The sequence below is a fragment of the Salminus brasiliensis genome, chromosome 13, assembly GCF_030463535.1.
Source record: "Salminus brasiliensis chromosome 13, fSalBra1.hap2, whole genome shotgun sequence".
NCBI classification, from domain to species: Eukaryota; Metazoa; Chordata; class Actinopteri; order Characiformes; family Bryconidae; genus Salminus; species Salminus brasiliensis.
Genome location: NC_132890.1, coordinates 38,472,353 through 38,493,791, shown reverse-complemented (window position 1 = coordinate 38,493,791; position 21,439 = coordinate 38,472,353). Strand labels below are relative to the sequence as shown.

Here is a 21,439-nt window from a genome sequence, read left to right as displayed (position 1 = left end):
CAGCCTTCTCTGTTCTGCTCCGGTCACCTCAGCATCCCACACGAATGTGCAGGAAATAAAGCATGTTTATAATCGTACGTTCAACTGGTTGAGTTCTGTTACATTTACTATAGACTGACACAGTAATAAGCAGTTCGGTTGGTTTTAACAGTACAGTCTAGATTCTGCCCTGTTAGGGGTCACTCTTAGTGGGGTGTTCAGCTGTGGACTTTTATTTTGAAATATCGTCCTGTTTCTAGCCCGGAGATACGAGGCCTGGTCTTTAGTTTATCTGTGTGTTTCTGCTTATTTTAATCATCTTTGTTGTTAAATGTCTGACAGTTATCAGACTGCGGAGGACTAGTTTAGCTTTTACACACGAAAACTAATAAAAGACAGAACAGCCCACAAACCCAGCAAACCCAGCTAACCTAACTAACCCAGCTAACCTAACTAACCCAGCTAACCCAGCTAACCTAACTAACCCAGCTAACCTAACTAACCCAGCAAACCTAACTAACCCAGCTAACCTAACTAACCCAGCTAACCCAGCTAACCTAACTAACCCAGCAAACCCAGCTAACCTAACTAACCCAGCTAACCTAACTAACCCAGCTAACCCAGCTAACCTAACTAACCCAGCTAACCTAACTAACCCAGCTAACCTAACTAACCCAGCTAACCCAGCTAACCTAACTAACCCAGCTAACCCAGCTAACCTAACTAACCCAGCTAACCCAGCTAACCTAACTAACCCAGCAAACCCAGCTAACCTAACTAACCTAACTAACCCAGCTAACCTAACTAACCCAGCAAACCCAGCTAACCTAACTAACCCAGCTAACCCAGCTAACCTAACTAACCCAGCTAACCCAGCTAACCTAACTAACCCAGCTAACCTAACTAACCCAGCAAACCCAGCTAACCTAACTAACCCAGCTAACCTAACTAACCCAGCTAACCTAACTAACCCAGCAAACCCAGCTAACCTAACTAACCTAACTAACCCAGCTAACCTAACTAACCCAGCTAACCTAACTAACCTAACTAACCCAGCTAACCTAACTAACCCAGCTAACTTAACTAACCTAACTAACCCAGCAAACCCAGCTAACCTAACTAACCCAGCTAACCTAACTAACCCAGCTAACCAAACTAACCTAACTAACCCAGCTAACCTAACTAACCCAGCTAACCCAGCTAACCTAACTAACCCAGCTAACCTAACTAACCCAGCTAACCCAGCTAACCTAACTAACCCAGCTAACCTAACTAACCTAACTAACCCAGCTAACCTAACTAACCCAGCTAACCTAACTAACCTAACTAACCCAGCAAACCCAGCTAACCTAACTAACCCAGCTAACCCAGCTAACCTAACTAACCCAGCTAACCAAACTAACCCAGCTAACCTAACTAACCTAACTAACACAGCTAACACAGCTAACCTAACTAACCCAGCTAACCTAACTAACCCAGCTAACCTAACTAACCTAACTAACCCAGCTACCCTAATTAACCCAGCTAACCTAACTAACCCAGCTAACCCAACTAACCTAACTAACACAGCTAACCCAGCTAACCTAACTAACCCAGCTAACCTAACTAACCCAGATAACACAGCTAACCCAGCTAACCTAACTAACCTAGCTAACTTAACTAACCCAGCTAACCTTACTAACCCAACTAACCTAACTAACCCAGCTAACCTAACTAACCCAGATAACACAGCTAACCCAGCTAACCTAACTAACCCAGCTAACCTAACTAACCCAGCTAACCAAACTAACCCAGCTAACCTAACTAACCTAACTAACACAGCTAACACAGCTAACCTAACTAACCCAGCTAACCTAACTAACCCAGCTAACCTAACTAACCTAACTAACCCAGCTACCCTAATTAACCCAGCTAACCTAACTAACCCAGCTAACCCAACTAACCTAACTAACACAGCTAACCCAGCTAACCTAACTAACCCAGCTAACCTAACTAACCCAGATAACACAGCTAACCCAGCTAACCTAACTAACCTAGCTAACTTAACTAACCCAGCTAACCTTACTAACCCAACTAACCTAACTAACCCAGCTAACCTAACTAACCCAGATAACACAGCTAACCCAGCTAACCTAACTAACCTAGCTAACCTAACTAACCCAGCTAACACAGCTAACCCAGCTAACACAGCTAACCTAACTAACCCAGCTAACCTAACTAACCCAGATAACCCAGCTAACCCAGCTAACCTAACTAACCTAGCTAACCTAACTAACCCAGCTAACACAGCTAACCCAGCTAACACAGCTAACCCAGCTAACCTAACTAACCTAGCTAACTGTATCTTATATAAACTAACAGCTGCTGTGACTGATAAAAGTGTTTTGTACTACATTAAACTGAATGAGTTGACTTTCCTAGAGATTAGTGTTAAAACGAGCAATTTAAGAAAACCTCTCTGATTTTAATATTTATATGATCTTGAATACATGCCTCCCCTGAAGCCGTGTGTAGACTCTACACTCCTCCCCTCAGCAAACTCTGTAGGCCTCATGTGTTTGTACATGTGAGAAAAATAACTAAATTAGTATTAATAATAATAATAATAATAATAATAATAAAAAAATATTTCTTCCAGTGATCAAAAGGGGGTTTTCATGACGACACGTCCTGGCTATTTATATTTATTGAAAGCAAAACATAATAAACAACACCAGATACACATATAATATACACATAACCGTGTACTCAGTACATAGATACATGTGCTAGGAGACATACACAACTACTCAACAGTCTCTCAGTTTACTCAGTAGTCTCTCAGTTTACTCAGTAGTCTCTGTTTACTCAGTAGTCTCTCAGTTTACTCAGTAGTCTCTCAGTAGTCTCTCAGTTTACTCAGTAGTCTCAGTAGTCTCTCAGTTTACTCAGTAGTCTCTCAGTAGTCTCTCAGTTTACTCAGTAGTCTCTCAGTTTACTCAATAGTCTCTCAGTAGTCTCTCAGTTTACTCAATAGTCTCTCAGTAGTCTCTCAGTTTACTCAGTAGTCTCTCAGTAGTCTCTCAGTTTACTCAATAGTCTCTCAGTAGTCTCTCAGTTTACTCAGTAGTCTCTCAGTTTACTCAATAGTCTCTCAGTAGTCTCTCTGTTTACTCAGTAGTCTCTCAGTAGTCTCTCAGTTTACTCAGTAGTCTCTCAGTTTACTCAATAGTCTCTCAGTAGTCTCTCAGTTTACTCAGTAGTCTCTCAGTTTACTCAATAGTCTCTCAGTAGTCTCTCAGTTTACTCAGTAGTCTCTCAGTTTACTCAATAGTCTCTCAGTAGTCTCTCAGTTTACTCAGTAGTCTCTCAGTTTACTCAATAGTCTCTCAGTAGTCTCTCAGTTTACTCAATAGTCTCTCAGTTTACTCAGTAGTCTCTCAGTTTACTCAATAGTCTCTCAGTAGTCTCTCAGTTTACTCAATAGTCTCTCAGTAGTCTCTCAGTTTACTCAATAGTCTCTCAGTTTACTCAGTAGTCTCTCAGTTTACTCAATAGTCTCTCAGTAGTCTCTCAGTTTACTCAATAGTCTCTCAGTAGTCTCTCAGTTTACTCAATAGTCTCTCAGTTTACTCAATAGTCTCTCAGTAGTCTCTCAGTTTACTCAATAGTCTCTCAGTTTACTCAATAGTCTCTCAGTAGTCTCTCAGTTTACTCAATAGTCTCTCAGTTTACTCAATAGTCTCTCAGTAGTCTCTCGGTTTACTCAATAGTCTCTCAGTTTACTCAATAGTCTCTCAGTTTACTCAGTAGTCTCTGTTTACTCAATAGTCTCTCAGTAGTCTCTCAGTTTACTCAATAGTCTCTCAGTAGTCTCTCAGTTTACTCAATAGTCTCTCAGTTTACTCAATAGTCTCTCAGTAGTCTCTCAGTTTACTCAATAGTCTCTCAGTAGTCTCTCAGTTTACTCAATAGTCTCTCAGTTTACTCAATAGTCTCTCAGTAGTCTCTCGGTTTACTCAATAGTCTCTCAGTTTACTCAATAGTCTCTCAGTTTACTCAGTAGTCTCTCAGTTTACTCAATAGTCTCTCAGTAGTCTCTCAGTTTACTCAATAGTCTCTCAGTAGTCTCTCAGTTTACTCAATAGTCTCTCAGTTTACTCAGTAGTCTCTCAGTAGTCTCTCGGTTTACTCAATAGTCTCTCAGTTTACTCAGTAGTCTCTCAGTAGTCTCTCAGTTTACTCAATAGTCTCTCAGTTTACTCAATAGTCTCTCAGTAGTCTCTCAGTTTACTCAATAGTCTCTCAGTAGTCTCTCAGTTTACTCAATAGTCTCTCAGTTTACTCAATAGTCTCTCAGTAGTCTCTCGGTTTACTCAATAGTCTCTCAGTAGTCTCTCAGTTTACTCAATAGTCTCTCAGTTTACTCAATAGTCTCTCAGTAGTCTCTCAGTTTACTCAATAGTCTCTCAGTAGTCTCTCGGTTTACTCAATAGTCTCTCAGTTTACTCAATAGTCTCTCAGTTTACTCAGTAGTCTCTCAGTTTACTCAATAGTCTCTCAGTTTACTCAGTAGTCTCTCAGTAGTCTCTCGGTTTACTCAATAGTCTCTCAGTTTACTCAATAGTCTCTCAGTTTACTCAGTAGTCTCTCAGTAGTCTCTCAGTTTACTCAATAGTCTCTCAGTTTACTCAATAGTCTCTCAGTTTACTCAGTAGTCTCTCAGTAGTCTCTCGGTTTACTCAATAGTCTCTCAGTTTACTCAGTAGTCTCTCAGTAGTCTCTCAGTAGTCTCAGTAGTAAATGCTTGATTTAACAGTGTTTCTGTTTATTTTAAGGAGGGCTGTATTAGCTCAGTGTAATGTTCCTGCAGCTTTCTCCTTTTCTAAAGCAACCAGAACGATCTTCTACCAGAGAATTTACACTGAATATTTAAAAGTATGCAGGTTATCATATAAAGATGTGTGTATTTAGCTCTGTGATTTCAAAATGATACACTCACAATAAACAATTAATTAAAATTAATATTACAAACAAAAAAGGGTTTTTTTTTAGGATTTGGCTCTTTTTCACATTGATGATGAGCGAGCAGATTCAGTGTGATGTCTAACTGTAATATTTAGGTAAGTGTAGTTGGTGTAAGAGTGTGTGAGAGTGTGTAAGAGTGTGTTAAGCTGTGTGAGAGTGTGTTGAGCTGTGTGAGAGTGTGTGCAGGTTAGGAGGTTAGGAGGGGTAGCGCTAGCTGTCTGTGGGACGGAGCGGCGGGGCGCAGGCTGCTTATTGTGGCTGTAGCCTCCGCAGGTCTCTCTGCTAACCGCCGCCGCATCACTGAGCGAGTCCGATGCGAGAGACTGGGAGCACTTCTGCGTGTCTGCTTCTGGGAGACCGTCTTTGTGGAAAATGAGCTCTTCAGAGGAACGGTGTCAAGGGACGAAGCGACCCGCGTCTCCAAATGAAGTACGTTGGATACAAAAAGTTAGTTAGCGCTAGCTGGATGCTAACCAAGCTCTTACTGTAGCTAGCCAGCTGAACAGCCACGCAGGCTAACGTTAGCTAGCTGTGCAGCCTCTGGGCTCTCTGCAGCGTAGCTGGCTAGCCCGCTAACCCCTTTATCTAGCTCAGCCTTAGGCACTGACCCCTGTGTAACTGCTCTCTGAACACAGCCCAGCTCAATAAACTGGGTTAGGGCTCCGGACTGTTCTCGCTGTCTCCATGCTTTTAGCCTCCAGATGTGGATATAGCCATTCTGCTGGCTGCATTAGCATTAGCATTAGCATTAGCTAGCTACAGGAGAGCAGAAGGTGCAGCTCATTAACCCGCTTTATCCACAGAGTTTAGTGAATCTGTTAGCTGTGATAGAGTCTGTAAAGCTACACTCGTTAGATACAGCAGACACCCCCACCTCCCACTCCACCCTCACCCCGCAGCACACCCCGCAGCTCACCCCGCAGCACACCCCGCAGCTCACCCCGGGCAGTAAGCTGCGCGTTAGCTGATGCTAGGCTACGTTAGCAGGCTGTAGCTGATCTTTCTCCATTCTGCTGCACAGCCAGGGTCCACGCAGTGGGCATCAGCAGACCTGGGCACAGACGAAAGGAAGCAGAAGTTTCTGAGGCTGATGGGGGCAGGAAAGGTAAATATGATCTTATGAATACTAAGAACAGTGCACTACATGGACAAAAGTATTGGGACACCTGCTCATTCGTAGTTCCTTCTGAAATCAAGGGTATTAAGAGAGCTGATCCTGCTGCTGTCCAGAGAACAGCTCTCCCACTGCTCCACAGCTCAATGCTGGGGGGCTTTATACCCCTTTCAAACCCAGACTGAAGACCCTCCTCTTCTGAGAGTGATCAGGTGAAGAGTAGAGTATTATGGTCTCCATACTGACTTGTGTTTAGTAGAGTCTAAGATTAGAGGATCTGAATTTTAGTCTATTTAAACTAGCTGAGGTTCTTCTTCAGTAAACAGTGAAGCTCTTCTGTAAGAACTTTGGAGAAGAGCGTCTGCTAAACGCTGGAAATGTAAAATGTAGCCCACGCCTGGCATTAGGCAGCATGGAGCCAATAGGTTCATTTTGATCTGCTCCAGAGAGTCCTATTCTATTGGCAGCACTTCTTCTCTACAGGGACTAGACAAGCTAGTCTATGGGCAGTGGTGGCTCATCGGTTAGAGCGCCGGGTTGTCGATAACAGGGTTGTGGGTTCGATTCCCGGGCTCTGCAAGCTGCCACTCTCTGCTCCCCGGGCGCTGGAGTTGGCTGCCCACCGCTCTGGGTGTGTGTGTGTACTCACTGCCCCTAACACGTGTGTGTGTGTGTGTGTGTGTGTGTGTGTGAGTGTGTGTTCACTACCAGATTGGTTAAATGCAGAGGACACATTTCGCTGTACAGTGACAAATACGTGCACCTTTACCTTTAAAGCTGTGTGTGTGCATTTGCACATCTGTGTCAGCAATGGGTGCAACATAAAGTAGCCGAATGCATTCATTATTAGGGGTGTCCACAAACATTTGGACATGTAGGGTATCTGAAGTGTTAATTATGGCAGTTTGTTCTCGTGATTGATATCATTAATCTGCAAAATCCTGAAATGTTTTGCCGTTTGTTATTAGAAAGAACACACGGGACGGCTCGTTATTGGAGATCACAAATCAACTTCCAAATTTCGGACCGGTGAGTAAACATGAATAAGCATGGATATTATTTACTACTAATTTTGCACATTGATGCAAAAACCTTTTGTACTTTTTTTTGTTTTTGACTTAGTGTGAATCACAGTTGTTCTTTACATTGTTCCATAATTATATGATGAATGGACCAATAGACCAATAGAAAAAGGTTGGTGTGGCGCAACAGATAACACCACTACCTGCCACTGAGCTACCACACCATGTGAGAGACTGGGGTTCGATTCCCGGTCTGGGTGACTGTGCTGTGCTACACCAATAAGAGTCCCTGGGCAAGACTCCTAACACTACACTGGGCCTCCTCTGTAATATGAGTAACCTTGTAAGTCGCTCTGGATAAGATCGTCAGCTAAATGCCATAAATGTAAATGTAAATTCTCTAAAATGACTTCATGAAAAGTTAAGGTTCTTCCTTCTCTTATTCTCTGAAGTTGTTGTTTTGGAGATGCAAGGGTTTTACACGACAGCAACAGTGTGCTGTGTTTCTCCTTTGTAAATATTAAAATGATTTGAACTTGCACTGACACACAGTTGCAAATCAAGGATGATTTACAGTTCTTATCCAGTTAGAGAAAATGCTTACCTTTGCCTGTACGCTAAAATGATGCAGTTAAGATGTGATGGCAGTGTAGACCTTCAGTTTTACTTCAGTGTGGACATTTTGGAGTGTATTTTGGACTGAGCGTTTCTATTAGATGGATCAGAGTTAAATTAGTTTTGGATTGAAGTGGTAAGTAGATGGGAGGGTTGGGATCCTCTGTTCCATATGGTTATGTACCTGGATGTGTATGATCATTGTTTACCATCATAAAAATGAGCTCTTTCCTCTGCATGGTCCTGTGCTCTCTCCAGGTGCAGAGGATCAGAGAATGAACTCTGAGCTGGAACATCAGTACCAACAAGGTTTAGATGGAAAACTTTCTGGCCGTAATAGGAGACACTGTGGCCTGGGATTCAGTGAGGTGAGCGTGTGTTTAGCCTGTGATTGGGTATATCCACCTAAATTAATTATTGAGCTAAAAAGGTCCTGTAGGTGGTGTTCTGGATGGGAATGTGGAGCAGCATCTTTGTCACTTTGTCATGGTTTGTAACGGTTTTCTCTCTTGCAGCCTGAACCAGAGCCTGAGAGTCAGAGCACAGTCGAACCAGGAGCGTCAGACAGCCCCGACAAGACCCCTGAGACACACGAACAGGAGGAGCCAGAAAGAAGACCTTCACCCAGTAGAGACCACGAAGAAGAGGAACAGTCAAAAAACACAGACTCAAAGGAGGACAAGAAAAAGACTTTTAAGATGGCGTTTGTCAAATCTTCATAAAATGGAAAGAAAACGACTTTTTAACGTCTGTAGATTTCCTTTCGCTCGCTCTCTACAAATTCTCTCCAGTAAATGACAGTAAGTTTAATTTGTACCCAAAGCCCAACATGTGATTTCAGTTGTTTTGCCTGTGCCAAGCAGTTTGGATCTTGATTGGTGGTAAAGAGGACTCTGCCCCGTTTTCTTTTCTATGTCCAGACACTCAAAATAAAGTTTGTCATTATGTAAACAATATCAGTATTAAGTGTATGTAGATATTCTGCCAAATATCAATAAAAAGAGAACAAATTGGGTTTAGTTCAATACACACAGGCTCATCATGTAGCATATCAGTGAGACTCCTAAACCTGTGGGTCTGTTATGATGGAGCTTGTCCAGGCTGTAGCTTATCAACATCTGCTGAAAAAACACACGACATGTTCCTTATATCCTCAGGAGCTGTTTTTATTCTAAACTGTTACAAAAGAAAGATCATTTGGAGTGTATGGAAACGTGCGTAACTGTACAGAGGCAGTGGTTGATGATCGGGATGACCAACGCCACAACTGTTCAACCAAGTGATTGCAAAGGCTACCGCAGTGGTGAGGGCACATTGGATTATATTTGAGGCACTTGTTAATAATATTTTTCCACAGTAAAATGAATACTTAAAACAGTCCAGAAAATGAACACAGGATAGATTCAGCACATTTGATCATCTGAACAAAAATAACAAGTAACAGGAGAAATCTGAGTCACTGAGTGGAGAAACAAGCTGCTTCCAGATCAGCGTAATCAGTTTACTGCATTTACCATTGTGATGTGCTCTGTGCCATGTGCAGAAATGCTGAGCTGGCCGTTTGACCTTGATTTTGGATTAAGAGGAAAGGTGATGTGGTCAGATGTGTCAACAAGTGAGTAAGTGCCTGCGTGGCGTAGAAGACAACGGTTCAGGCCTGAATGCATGACCCCTACACTGAGGATGTCCAGTGGCCTAGAGGACCTTCATCTGTCTGTATCCACAGGACAGGGGGGGGGTCCACAGAGTGGTTTGATGAAAATCATGTAATGATGTGATACAAACACTTTTCTCACAAAATCCCTGAATTGTTAACATAAGTTAAGATTATTCTGCACAACGCTAAAATCAGCAGGTTCACTAAGAATTACAAACACAGGCACATCAATTTAGTGTCATTAAATATAAATTATAATTAATAAAAATACACAGTCATTGTTGATAAAGATATAAACACTGACAGTTTTATGTTTATAAAAATCTATGTTTCTGAATCACAGATTATTGGTATTTGGCAATTACACACACAAAGACTGTAAATACTACGACCAGTGTGTACAATCTTCTTATATCGATCTTCTGGAATTAATCTTCATATGCAGCTTTGGCTGAAAAGAGGATAAAACAAGTCACAGACTTAAACTGACTGATAATATTCTGATATTAATAATAATAATAATAATAATACACTTTTTGTTAAATCAGTGAATGCTTTATCTATCAATATAATCTATGTAATCATTCTTTCAGTCCAGACAGAAAGCTAGTGTCCTGTCAGGGATTCTGGAGCAACACGCTGAACACTGAAGTTTCAGGAGCTGATAATTACCCAGAGTATTTTTACCTTTCCTCCCAAATTTCAGGTTGAATTGAAATGTTCCAAATTTAAAATTCAGGGATTTTTTTTGTCCTGCAGACTCACCTTTAGTCTTGTTGGTCCTGTAGGAAGCCTCTGAGGAGAGCGAGTGAGGTGTTCTCATGATCCACTCCTGCTGCTGAAGAGCATGGTCTAGGTCTGAGAAGTCCACCAGCCCTGAGGCTTTGGTTGGCAGTACGGGAGGGACACTGAAATCAAAAACAGAGGATATATTTCAGTCAAAAATCCTTTATATTAATTCAACCTCCAATGTTTTCACTGTTAGCTGTGGGAGTGGAGACCCCTGTCTGTCTGCGTGGTCTGTTTGTTCCTGAGGTTAGTCTATATGCTGAGGTTTAGGATGAATGTTTAAATAAACATGTTTTTAAGTCTTTATGGACGGTTGTATGTTGTATCATTTGTTGTATCTTACGCACAAGTAGGGTTATGGAAGATAAGAACTATTGGTTTGTTAACTCTTATAAATGCTCAAATATCAAGCCTGCTGTATTCCTGTGTATTCCAGCTCAACAGCAGGTAACATTACTTTAACACAAACCCTGTGTTGCACGAGCAACGCTCCGTCACCACGCTTAACATCAAATCAAGAAACAGCTCCCTCTCGACTAAAATTTAAGGCTATCTAGTTCCAAATTTAAGACAATCTGATATTTTTAAGGCCTTAAATTTGTAAAATGTAATTTCAGACAAATTCAGGCTATTTAATGACCTCCAGGCAGCCTGAGTAAAAGACTACCCTTCAGACGTCCAGGATCAAAGTCCAGCCCAGTCTGATCATTTCCCTGCTCATATACACCCACTAACCCTGCTAATTACAGCATGGCCCCTTTTTGAGCAGACAAAGACTCCAGGCTTTCAGGACCAAAAGACCTGTGGTTTGACAGAGATTCGGAGGTTAAATATATAGTGTAGTGTGTATGTGTATATATATATAGGTCACTATGTATACTGTAGTGTGTCGTCAGCTGTTTCTGACTTTTCTCCATTTTGTGATTCTGACAGTTGTTCTTTATACTGTATCAGAATTTCATTATAAATGGACTAATAGTCTCCAAAGTCTTTTTACATTGATTCAATTGAAAGTTTTAAAAGTGTTTCCTTTTTCTGTAAAGCTGCTGTTTTGGAAATACAAGGTTTTGTTCTAACAGTGACAATATTATATATTACAATATGAGTTTAAAATCCACCTCAACTTTAGCAATTCTTCCAAAAATGTGACCGTGTCTAAAAAAAAAAAAAGTTAGTTAGTGCCATGCTTTTCCTCCCACATTAGACCTACCCTTCAACACGGTAGATTCACCTCCACCTCCACCTCCATCAGAAAAGGAGATGCTCTTTAACAACAGTACCTCGACTCAGTTTGTAGACTCTTCATCTTTTCCACACGGAGGGAGCGTTCCTCTTCCTCACTCTGGCTGAAAGGTTCCTCAGGCTCTGTATCCTGGAGCCGCTTTGGGATGTGTATCTTCTGGGGAGTGGAAAGCTGGAGGAAAGAAATCTAAATAAATAAATGCAAATGAGGTGATTTGCATAAATAAAGAATAATCACAGCCAGGATTCTCTTTCATGATATTTCTCACAGAAATATCCTCCATGTTTTCCACTGATGAAACTGTATACTGAGAATGCTGAGACATACTGCTCGGTCAAGTTGCAGGTCAAAGTCCTCACGCTCCAGGTCTTGCAGTTTCACAGGTCTGGCTAGAACCTTGAGCCATTCATCTGGTGTCTGAGATTCAGTGGGCGGGGTCTTCTCCTTCGCTCCTCGCCTCTCTGCTGTTTGGCGCTCCTGCCGTGGCACTGTGCTCTCAGAAAGCTGCAAATCAAAGCCCTGCTTCTGCCTCAACTACAGCGATGACAGACAACATACAGCAGAAAGCAGTCGATCTATACGTTAGAGCTGCGGATCATCACTCAGAGGCCACAGAGGCATCGTACAGCTTTATACAACAAGTTAGGCTCATATCACATAGCAACTCAAACTGGAAACAGCTGCCCAGTAAACCCATCCTTTAGCACAGCCCTCCTGTATATCAGAGTATAGATACTAAAATATCACATTCTGAGATGAGCAGATTGAGAAGGACCAGTTCCATCATTAGATTAATGACTTTTAATGGAACTAGCCCTCCAAAATAGGAGCGCCAAGCTGTGGAGGCGACCATGGCCTGATAGTCATGGAAGCAGGCTTGGGACTGGAAGCTCAGTGGTTTCATCCCCTTGTCCAGCAAGGCTAAGGTGCCTTTGAACAAGGTGCCTAACCCCTGGGCTCAGAGGTGGCTGCCTACCGCTCCAGCTGTGAGTGTGTGTGTGTGTGTGTGTTCATTGCCATGGATGGGTTAAATGTGGAGGCTAAGTTCTGTTGCACTGCTGTGCAATGACCTTAAAGGATGATCTTCATAGACTGACACACCGCCTCACTCAGTCTTATAGAGCGGCTGGAGGACAGTCAGAACCCCTGAACCAATTACAGAGTCCCCGTCATTAACCACAAATCACCCAGAGCACAGATTCATTACATACAATATGAATGACAGCAGAACCCATCACCATTAAAGCATGCTTCATTAGGAGGTGCAGGCACAGGCAGACCGCCCTCCCCAATGCCCCCATGCTAGAAAAACCTAGTTAAAGTGCCCTCTAGAGTATCAGAAATGAGAAAATTACACTATTGGCTGCCCTTCACATGCTGAAAAAATGAGCGAGGGCCTGCCAGGCTGCCCCCTCTTGCAATAAATTATGATGAGTGTGCCCCTAACTCGATACTGTGTCTTAATGAGTGTCCTTTTATGGATGCCCTTCCAGTAGAAAGGGTGCCGCTGTAAGTGCTCTCTGTGCCTCCATCCTACTTTTGCAGGAATCTTGTCCTCAGTGTCCCAAAGGGAGAACCCGGGATGCAGTGCTGTACTCCTACAGGTGAGAAACCATGCACTGAGTGCTCCCCTCCGCTCAGTGTAGTGGCAGAGTCCTCCACAGGGTGCAGGTATGTGTTATGGGCTGATATGGACTGATTTCAAGTCAGTAATCATTTTACGATCAGCAGTAACTCCACTTCTAACCAGCCATTTTATAAGACCCTCCGAAATGTGAGCACGGCCTGTAGTTTAGGATTTGGTCACAGGTTCATTAAATGCCTTTGTGGCAGAAAGATACTACCTCTACAGCAAAGACAAACAACGTCCAAAGTTTAAAGTCTTCAGTTTTATTCTTTTTATGTGCAAAGTTCTACATTAGAAAATAAAGTGACTACAGAGTGTCTGAGTTAGGGGGCGCTCTAATCACTGTAGTGTTACACCATGCACTTTTAGTCCTCATCCTGCGTTTCACATTAAGCCTAGTCTAAACTGCTCAGTGGAGATTTCTAGTGGAGATGGACAAATCAGGTCCAGAAAGTAAAAAGCTAAGCTGCAGCAGAGCTTCCCGAGCAGCTGGAACAAAATCCACCCCTGGACCTGAACTGGTAATCTCCAAGTGCTAGTGGGGATATCCTAGTCCAAAATCAGGGGGAAATGTTTGGGGGAAAATGTCCCTTTGTATGACATCCGTTAGCTGATTTAATGACAGACAGTTTTTCAACATTTCCTACAGTGATCTCACTGCCTGTAGCGATCAGGTGCTTATTAGCAGTGAAGATGGTTAAAGCGAATATGAAATGAGATGCTCCGTCTCACCAGAGAACAACACATACCTGGATAATGCACTTTGGTAGATAATGCAAAAGTTGCTGGAAACTAAACTGCTATTCTTATTACGAGAAGCCGGCTGATGACTGGAATATAGATATAGATATATCGTATTTAAGATGGTACTCAGCACTGACGATGGTGGTGAACATACAGTCAATCACAAGCACAATCAATATCTATCTAATTATCAATGCTAATCCTCCAGTCACACCCATAAAGGGCTGTGGTGGCTCCACTGGTCAGACATGACCTGTTATTGATCACGACCACTGTGTGACTAACCCATGTACTATCAGTGCTGTTAGATAGGGATTATATGCTGTAAGACATAATTTAGTACAAGCACCAGCCTTCATCTAACACACACCAAGCCGACACAGTCAGCTGAGCTGAGCGAGTTAACGTTCAGTCTTTAGTCTTTTAAACAGATCACACACACACACACACACACACACGTCCCATTCTTTAGGCTCCTTTTAAAGACAAATTGTGTAAATTCTGTGCAGGTCCGTTACCTGTACTGAAACATCAACCAGCACTCGACCACTAACGGCTTAAACAGGAAAGGAAGAAATTCAGGCTGTAGCAGCAACAGATTAGGCTGCAGTTAAACGAGAAACAAGCTTTTAGCATGGCCGACCGTGTTCCCAGCAAGGTATCTGTAAGAACACGAGACTGGTAGAAGTTGGTCACGGCTCTAATTACAGTAACTGAAGTTGCACAAAAGGTCAATCATGTTTTGGTACATCTGGCTCCTGATTTCAAACGCAGCAGGACTGTAGGACAGAGGGATGATGAGGCATGTCAGGGTATGAAGAGGCACTTCACAGATTTGGTCAGCTATGGGAGATATGCATGAGGATGTATTCACACATAAAATACTTGACACCCCCCCTGTCCCCAATTAATCCCCATCAATTACTGAGTAACAAGAAATAATCAGCAACCATTACTGACTAACAAGAATCTAATCCATGAGGCAGCAGGTCAGAATTTTTCCCACCATATTAAATTCATACAAAATATAGGTTTACAAATGTTCTGAGAAAATATATTACGACGATTTTATAAATAACTGGTAAATCAACATGAGAGAAAACGTAAATGAAAAATCTATTTCAAAGCTATTGTGGGAAAGAGAATAAGCAGAGCAGATTACGTCTTATTCGCATACGCGTACATTCACCAGTCAGAGGTCCAGAGGTTACGTGCAGGACTGTCACCTCTTATTGCTCATCTCTGTGACCCCGCCCCCAGCCACCATACAGACAAGCACACCTTGCAGCCAATTCTTGCACCCACAGGATGGCCCGGTTCTGCTCATGGCATGTTAACATGTAGCAGTGTCAGCGCTGGAGGAGGCATTCTGTTAGCGAATTAGCTTTCTGAATCTCAGGCCCTATGTGGGAGGGGCATAGCGAGGGTCCCTGTGTCTGTGGGGGAGGGGATAACGTACTGGTCCCAGGTCGGAGCAGACGGTCCGAGAGGAGGCGCGTGAGCCGGCTGACTGCCGCTCGGCCTGATTAAGGGTGCGTTTGCGCTCGCGCACCAGCGCCCTCTGGTGTCTTTTCATCCTCTCCAGCTGTTCCTCCACACTCATCCTCCCTCGCTGGGGGAGCTGGCGGGGCTCTGTGGAGTACAGCTGCTCCAAGGCACTCTTCGGTCTTTCCTGTGGGGCGAGAGACAGTGTAGGGCAGTGCTTATGCAGACCCTTGGTTGTACATGACATTAGATTAGAGATTTTCCTGGGACTGTAAGACTCCGTTTACACCTGGTCACTTCGCCCTGATTGGACTTTAGCCACATGTATTTACTGGGTAGTCCAATATGCCTGTGGTTTGTCGGACTGAAATCAAGTTGCTTTACTTTCTCGGAGTAAACAGCCGGCCGCTCATCCGGCCCGACCTGTTAGAATACTGACCACTTTACCTGCATCAGACCAGCTGCCACCCACCAGTCCGACCACCAGGCTCCCCCACCCGTGTCAGACCAGCTGCACACCCTCCTACCACTGCTACCTGTCTAATGACCATGTTCAACCTAAATGGACTCTTAATTACCTGCCACTGTTAATATCACCACTATTACCCATCACTCTGACCATCACTGCCACGACTATATTAAGTTCTACCACACCATGATTATTATATTATTATTATGAGCAGTTCAACAGTTTAGATGGTTTGGTAACTTTTAGCAATAATGTTTAAATAGTTCTGATCAGAGGAAGACGGGTCGGGTCCCCCTGTGAGTCTCGGTTCCTCTCAAGGTTTCTTCCTCCAGCTCTGAGGGAGGTTCTCCTGCACAGTGGTCTTTGGCTGCTCACTGGGGGTCTTAGGTTTTTCATGTTTTTTTATGTTATTGATTTTTTGTCTTTTACTAATTACTGATTGTGTAAAACTGCGTTGTGACAGCTGTTATAAAAAGCTATAGAAATAAATTGAATTTAATTTGATTTGATACTGGGAGGAGTTTGTTGTACTGGGAGATGTGTTTACTCTGCTGTCTGCTCTGTGGCTGAGATGCGTCTCAGACCTCCTCCTGAACTGGTTTGAGTGATGGGATTAGTATCTGCTGTAAATGAGTCCTGGCTGAGTTTTTTTTAAACATGAAAATGTAAATGGTGTAGATGGGGTCAAATGTTCCCTTTCTCCGTGTTCCAGCAGAATGTGTGTGCTCACCATCATTAGTGGGTCTCTTCTCAAAGTGCTGTAGGAGGAAACAGTGGACTGGTTCAGCCTGAACAGGGATCCTGACAGCCCTATAGGACAGAGAGGAATCCTTATAGTCTACATTAATTAAACACAGCAGTGCTCACCAAACAAAGAAAAGCAGACCTTCAGAAATACGGAGACATGATGGAGCAGATTCATAAAACTCTGGAGCTCTGACTCAGAGATTTGTGGTTCTTACTGAAATACAGTCTTGGTGTCTGCGGTCATTAGGATATAAAAATAACAGCAGTAAAGGGGACAGCAGTGTGCTGACCATAATTAAGGATGACCATAGTTAAGGATGACTTTTTGAAAAGGACTTTTTTTTCTGTGGAGCACACTGAGTGTAGCACAGCTCAATTCACACGAGTTTTATAAATCTCCTCATTAATAAAAACTGAACAGCTCCTGTGACGATTCTACAGTAGAACTGTACCTCTGTTAGGGAGCGTCAGGTAGCCTCCCTCCGTCTGGTCAGACATGTGGTCTGACATTTGCATACTGCCAGGTAGCTCTGGTTCACTCAAGTAAGAACGTAACTCTACCTGCACACACACACACACACACACACACACACACACACACAGTAGTAGAGAATATGCTTTAGCCTTTGTATAAAGATGAATTAACGTAATGTAATGACACTTAACCAGTGTCAGTTTTAAGCATTCCTTAAATAAAGATATATACATATACACCGATCTGCCATAACATTAGAACCTAAGCCTAATTATGTAGGTCTCCCTGAACTACCAACCAGTTCTGACTCGTCAAGGCATGGACTTCACAAGACCTCTGAAGGTGTCCTGCTGTGGGATCTGACACGTCCTTTAAGACCTGTGAGTTGTGAGGTGAGTGAGACCTCCACGAGCATCAATGAGCCTTAGATGCCCATGACCCTGTTGGCCTTCGTTGGAGCACTTTTGGTAGGTACTGACCACTGCATACCGAGAACACCCAACAAGACCTGCCTGGTGTTCTAGAACATCACAGTCTGGTTCTTTGGTTTACCTGCTTCAGCACCTTCAGCCCCTTCAAGAACTGACTGTTCACTCACTGACTAACAGATCCACCCCCTGACAGACAGGAGACACTGTAGATGAAGATCAGAAGTGTTCTTCACTTCGCCTGTCAGCGGTGCTAATGTTCTGGCTGATCATGTATCTATATAAATAATATAAACACACAGCTGACCCTGCAGTCTCCGTTAACAAAGCTGCTCTCTCGGTCACGCTTCCTCTCATCTGACTGCCTCTTGAGGCCGCGCACTGATGTGTGCCTGATGATAGAGGTCTCTTTAGGGAGGGGTGGGACTGCAGGGGGCACGTCCTCACTGTAGTGGAGGGGCAGAGGTGGTCTCGGTGGGGCAGTGTCTTCCGCCTGATAACAGATAACACAGCCAGATTTAGCAAACATCCTTACAGCAGAAAACAGATTTTAGGGTCTGGAGTTCAGTCTCCACCAGAACGCCTGAGTAAAAGACTCTGCACTAGGTGAAGCAGCTTGGCCTGGTGGCTCTGAGCACGTACCCACATTGGCACAGTATGACTTTCCTGGAAAGTTGAGTTTTCGGAGGGCAGTGGCACAGGGCTGGAACTGGGACTCCGCTGGGTGTTGCGGATCTCTGCTGGGGTCACAGACCTTGAAGGCAACTCAGTCACTGAAGGCACAAGTTTCCTTTCTGCAAACACACATGCACAGTGATGCCACCGGGCTTAGCAGTTTACTAGGTCATCAAAACTGTGACAGAACATCCCTCACCTGGGTTCTGCACAGAGTCAATGGTGATTTTAAAGGCATCTTTGGTGGAGCTGAGGCCGGCCATCACATCCTCGATCCTCCAAAGTTCTCTCTTCAACTGAGATTTCTCCTGAACACACACACACACACACACACACACACAGAATCTCACATAGTGTACACTTAACCAGTGACGGATAAGGTTACAGAGCACAAGCTGACCAAGTTTTAGATTCAAAGACAGTGTAAGATGGAGACCTGAGGCACTGTGCAGAGGTTCATCTGGGCCTGCAGCGCCTCTCTCAGCTGCTCCACTGACTGTTCCAGCCTGCTGTATTCTGCCCACGCCTTCTCCATCTCCTGCACAACACATAGCCACACATTACCAGGTGAATAGCCTGCAGAACACACAGTGCCAACATTAGTGCCAACGATACTGTACTCACCGTGGACACCCTGGAGATGTCAGCACGGATGTGGACCAGGTCTTCCTGCAGCAGTCGCTGCTGGTAGGCAATCTTCTCTGCGTGGGTTGGCTGGTCTTGGTACTGCTCCATCTGCTGGTGCGACACATCCAGGACTGACTCCAACTTGTCCTGAGGGACAGAAAAACAGGGAAAGAAGAAAGAAATGAAGGGATTAATAAACAACACTGATGAATTAAGCACATTATATGAGACCCTCTGAAATCATCTGTGATCATGTTTTATCTGCCAGCAATGCAGTGCATCTTTACAATAATCCAGCTTACTGTTGAGCCCTGGATCCCTGGTTCTGGACAACCCCTACCCAGTACACCCAGCACACTGAACTAACTGAGCTGAGTGTGTACGCGTTATAGCAGGCAAAATACTGAAATGTGCTAGGGAGTGTGGAATCTGAGAGTTGTAGATAACACAGCAAAATCTGATTTAACATAAAAGAACTAAATATAATCATGTCCATGCAGCGTTTACCCCACTGTCCAGAATGATGTGATGCAGTAGTGTTTTAACCAGTAATACAGTACCTTATCCTCCTTCAGTGTGCTCAGTTTGATCTCAAGCTCCTGCAGTATTTTGTCTTGTTCGCAGAGACGACTCAGTTTCACCTGCAGAGGGCGACAGATATCCTTAGAGACTAACATCAAAATAATGATTTGCCCCTGGAAATAATTCCTCCCTGCACAAGGAACAACAACAACAACAACAACAACGTATATATACTTTACATATATATAAATATATAAATATATGTAAAGTGAGATAGCAGAATATCTAGAAACTCCTAATATGCTGCTAATGCAGGAATATAGTTCCTGTCTCCAGCAGCTGTGCTGTTATTTCCATCTTATGAGAAGTGAGACTCTGTTGCTGTGGGTAGTGCGGCTTTTCTCCACATGGTGCTTTCGCCCGTCCTCCCTCTCAGACAGAGGAACTGAGGAACTGCAAATGAAGCTACAGGAGCTTTCAGCACCAGAAAGCTTAAACTTTGGAAAAACGCTAACAGGATATTTGTACCTATTTTTAATACATTTTTGAACAGAGTGGACTGATCTAACCCGGCCCAATGGCTCTCATCATCTTCAGTCAGATGGGTTAAATTCAAATGATACTGAAGAACATAAATACATAAATATATAATATGAAAAATTAACAACACTTTGCTTCTGCTGTAAGATTTCTTGTATCTGTACTGAAGAACTGAGTGGTGTTCAGCATGCTGGACTGTTCAGACGCTGCTGATTATAACAGTATGTGGCACATGCAGCTCTTGTTCCCATCAAACGATTATTAATGTCTCTGGTAAACTGTAATACTGACATAACCGTGGAAAACAAATCCAGTCTGCACTTCTCAGAATCGTTTCTGTTGAATGAAACATCTTTCCTAATGAATAATTCATGACCTTAATATCTTTGATGATGCTTTTTAATCCCATAAAATATTCATAGCTGAAATAAATATGCCAGCTTTATGAAAGGTTAAATATTGGGAATAAAATGTTCTTTAAGTCAACGCAAAATCAGCTACTGGCATGGATATACCCTGGCATGCAAAAGTTTGGGCGCACACCCTAGTCACAGTGTCTTTCTGTGAATAGATGCAGAGGCAAGTAAAAGACGGCCTGATGTCCAAAAGACAAAGTTAAAGAGGAAACATTTCTTTAATAATTTAAGTGAGATTACTTTCTGTTTTCCCCTTTTCTCCTAATCTGGTACTGCCAGTTAACCCAGTTAACTCCCCCAGCACTAGCACTGCTCCCGACACTAGGAAGGAGGCTAAAGACTTAACACACGTCTCCTCCGATACATGTGAAGCCAGACACCGCCGGGCAGCCGACACGCTCGGAGGAAAGTGCCGGGTCCCCAGCTCCACCCCACCAGCTAACACACTGCTGTGCCGACCCACATCACTTAGAAGGGAGGAGGGGATAGAGCGCCATCTACCCACCCAGTGAGAGTACTGCCGATTGTGCTCCCTCAGAAAGCACACAGACAGTGAGATGCGTAATCGCGTCCAGAATTTGCTGGTGTAACTGAATCCATTCTTCTCCTCTACTAGTGAAATTTTCCCTGTGTCACAGGGTATGACCCTTCCACCCCCGTGCTTAACAGCTGGAGAGGCATCCATTTAGCTAAATTCTCCACACCTTTTTCTCACACCTTGTTTACCTTGAAATCTCCTGGGGTGCCCAAACATTTGCATGGTGCTCCTTTCCTTTTCTATTACTTACAAAAATAATACACTAATCTTGTTTAAAATGTTAAAATAACCTTTTGCATTGGGGAGATATTCTACTCACTCGACTTTTCACAGTAACAGAAATGTGCCCAAACATTAGAACACCACAGTAAATATACCCTATAACGGTCAGAAACCTCAGAATTGTCTAAATTAAAAGCACAAGCTCTAACCAAAACACTTTTCTGCTCCTAATGGCATAAATGAAAGTTGAAGAACATCTCAAGTTTCTAAAACAGCAAATGATTCTAAATGAAGGATGAAGGAAGTTTGAAGCTCTAAAGTGAAGAGTAAAAAAAAGATCAGCAGATATGGTTTAGTAATCTGACCATTCCATACTCACATCCACGTCGCTCTCTGCCACCTTGACTGGTCTGGCTGACCGTCCTTTCAGTGGGTCGTTTCCGGCCATCTGTGAGACAGTCCAGAGAAGACTGATTTAAAGAAGCTGAGACACAGGGA

The 21,439-nt window shown here is 43.3% G+C and overlaps 2 protein-coding genes across 11 annotated transcripts in view; one reads left to right on the top strand and one right to left on the bottom strand.

The window, feature by feature from the left end:
- Nucleotides 1-5,189: 5,189 nt before the first annotated feature.
- On the top strand, nucleotides 5,190-8,764 carry c13h11orf58 (chromosome 13 C11orf58 homolog). The gene is made up of 5 exons (XM_072694787.1): nucleotides 5,190-5,415; nucleotides 6,008-6,091; nucleotides 7,069-7,129; nucleotides 7,996-8,105; nucleotides 8,253-8,764. The coding sequence occupies exons 1-5, from the start codon at nucleotides 5,359-5,361 to the stop codon at nucleotides 8,457-8,459; spliced, it is 519 nt and encodes a 172-aa protein (XP_072550888.1). The 5' UTR covers nucleotides 5,190-5,358; the 3' UTR covers nucleotides 8,460-8,764.
- Nucleotides 8,765-8,882: 118 nt separating this feature from the next.
- plekha7a (pleckstrin homology domain containing, family A member 7a) overlaps nucleotides 8,883-21,439 on the bottom strand; it is an 84,122-nt gene continuing 71,565 nt past the window's right edge. For all 10 annotated transcript variants that reach the window (XM_072694774.1, XM_072694776.1, XM_072694775.1 and 7 more), the window contains 14 exons: nucleotides 21,321-21,389; nucleotides 19,264-19,344; nucleotides 18,701-18,850; nucleotides 18,513-18,614; nucleotides 18,276-18,384; nucleotides 18,044-18,195; nucleotides 17,709-17,894; nucleotides 16,951-17,059; nucleotides 16,482-16,561; nucleotides 15,257-15,469; nucleotides 11,754-11,960; nucleotides 11,464-11,597; nucleotides 10,160-10,302; nucleotides 8,883-9,845 (listed from right to left, as the gene is read on the bottom strand). In XM_072694774.1, coding sequence (XP_072550875.1) covers nucleotides 9,823-9,845; nucleotides 10,160-10,302; nucleotides 11,464-11,597; nucleotides 11,754-11,960; nucleotides 15,257-15,469; nucleotides 16,482-16,561; nucleotides 16,951-17,059; nucleotides 17,709-17,894; nucleotides 18,044-18,195; nucleotides 18,276-18,384; nucleotides 18,513-18,614; nucleotides 18,701-18,850; nucleotides 19,264-19,344; nucleotides 21,321-21,389 — 1,758 coding nt within the window. In that variant the 3' untranslated portion in view covers nucleotides 8,883-9,822. The remainder of the gene's footprint in view (nucleotides 9,846-10,159; nucleotides 10,303-11,463; nucleotides 11,598-11,753; nucleotides 11,961-15,256; nucleotides 15,470-16,481; nucleotides 16,562-16,950; nucleotides 17,060-17,708; nucleotides 17,895-18,043; nucleotides 18,196-18,275; nucleotides 18,385-18,512; nucleotides 18,615-18,700; nucleotides 18,851-19,263; nucleotides 19,345-21,320; nucleotides 21,390-21,439) is intronic.

Coding starts and splice junctions, on each gene's coding strand:
- c13h11orf58 (XM_072694787.1), top strand. CDS start 5,359: ATGAGCTCTTCAGAGGAACGGTGTCAAGGGACGAAGCGACCCGCGTCT. Junction 7,130..7,995: donor AACTTCCAAATTTCGGACCG/GTGAGTAAACAT, acceptor TGCTCTCTCCAG/GTGCAGAGGATCAGAGAATG. Junction 8,106..8,252: donor GTGGCCTGGGATTCAGTGAG/GTGAGCGTGTGT, acceptor TCTCTCTTGCAG/CCTGAACCAGAGCCTGAGAG.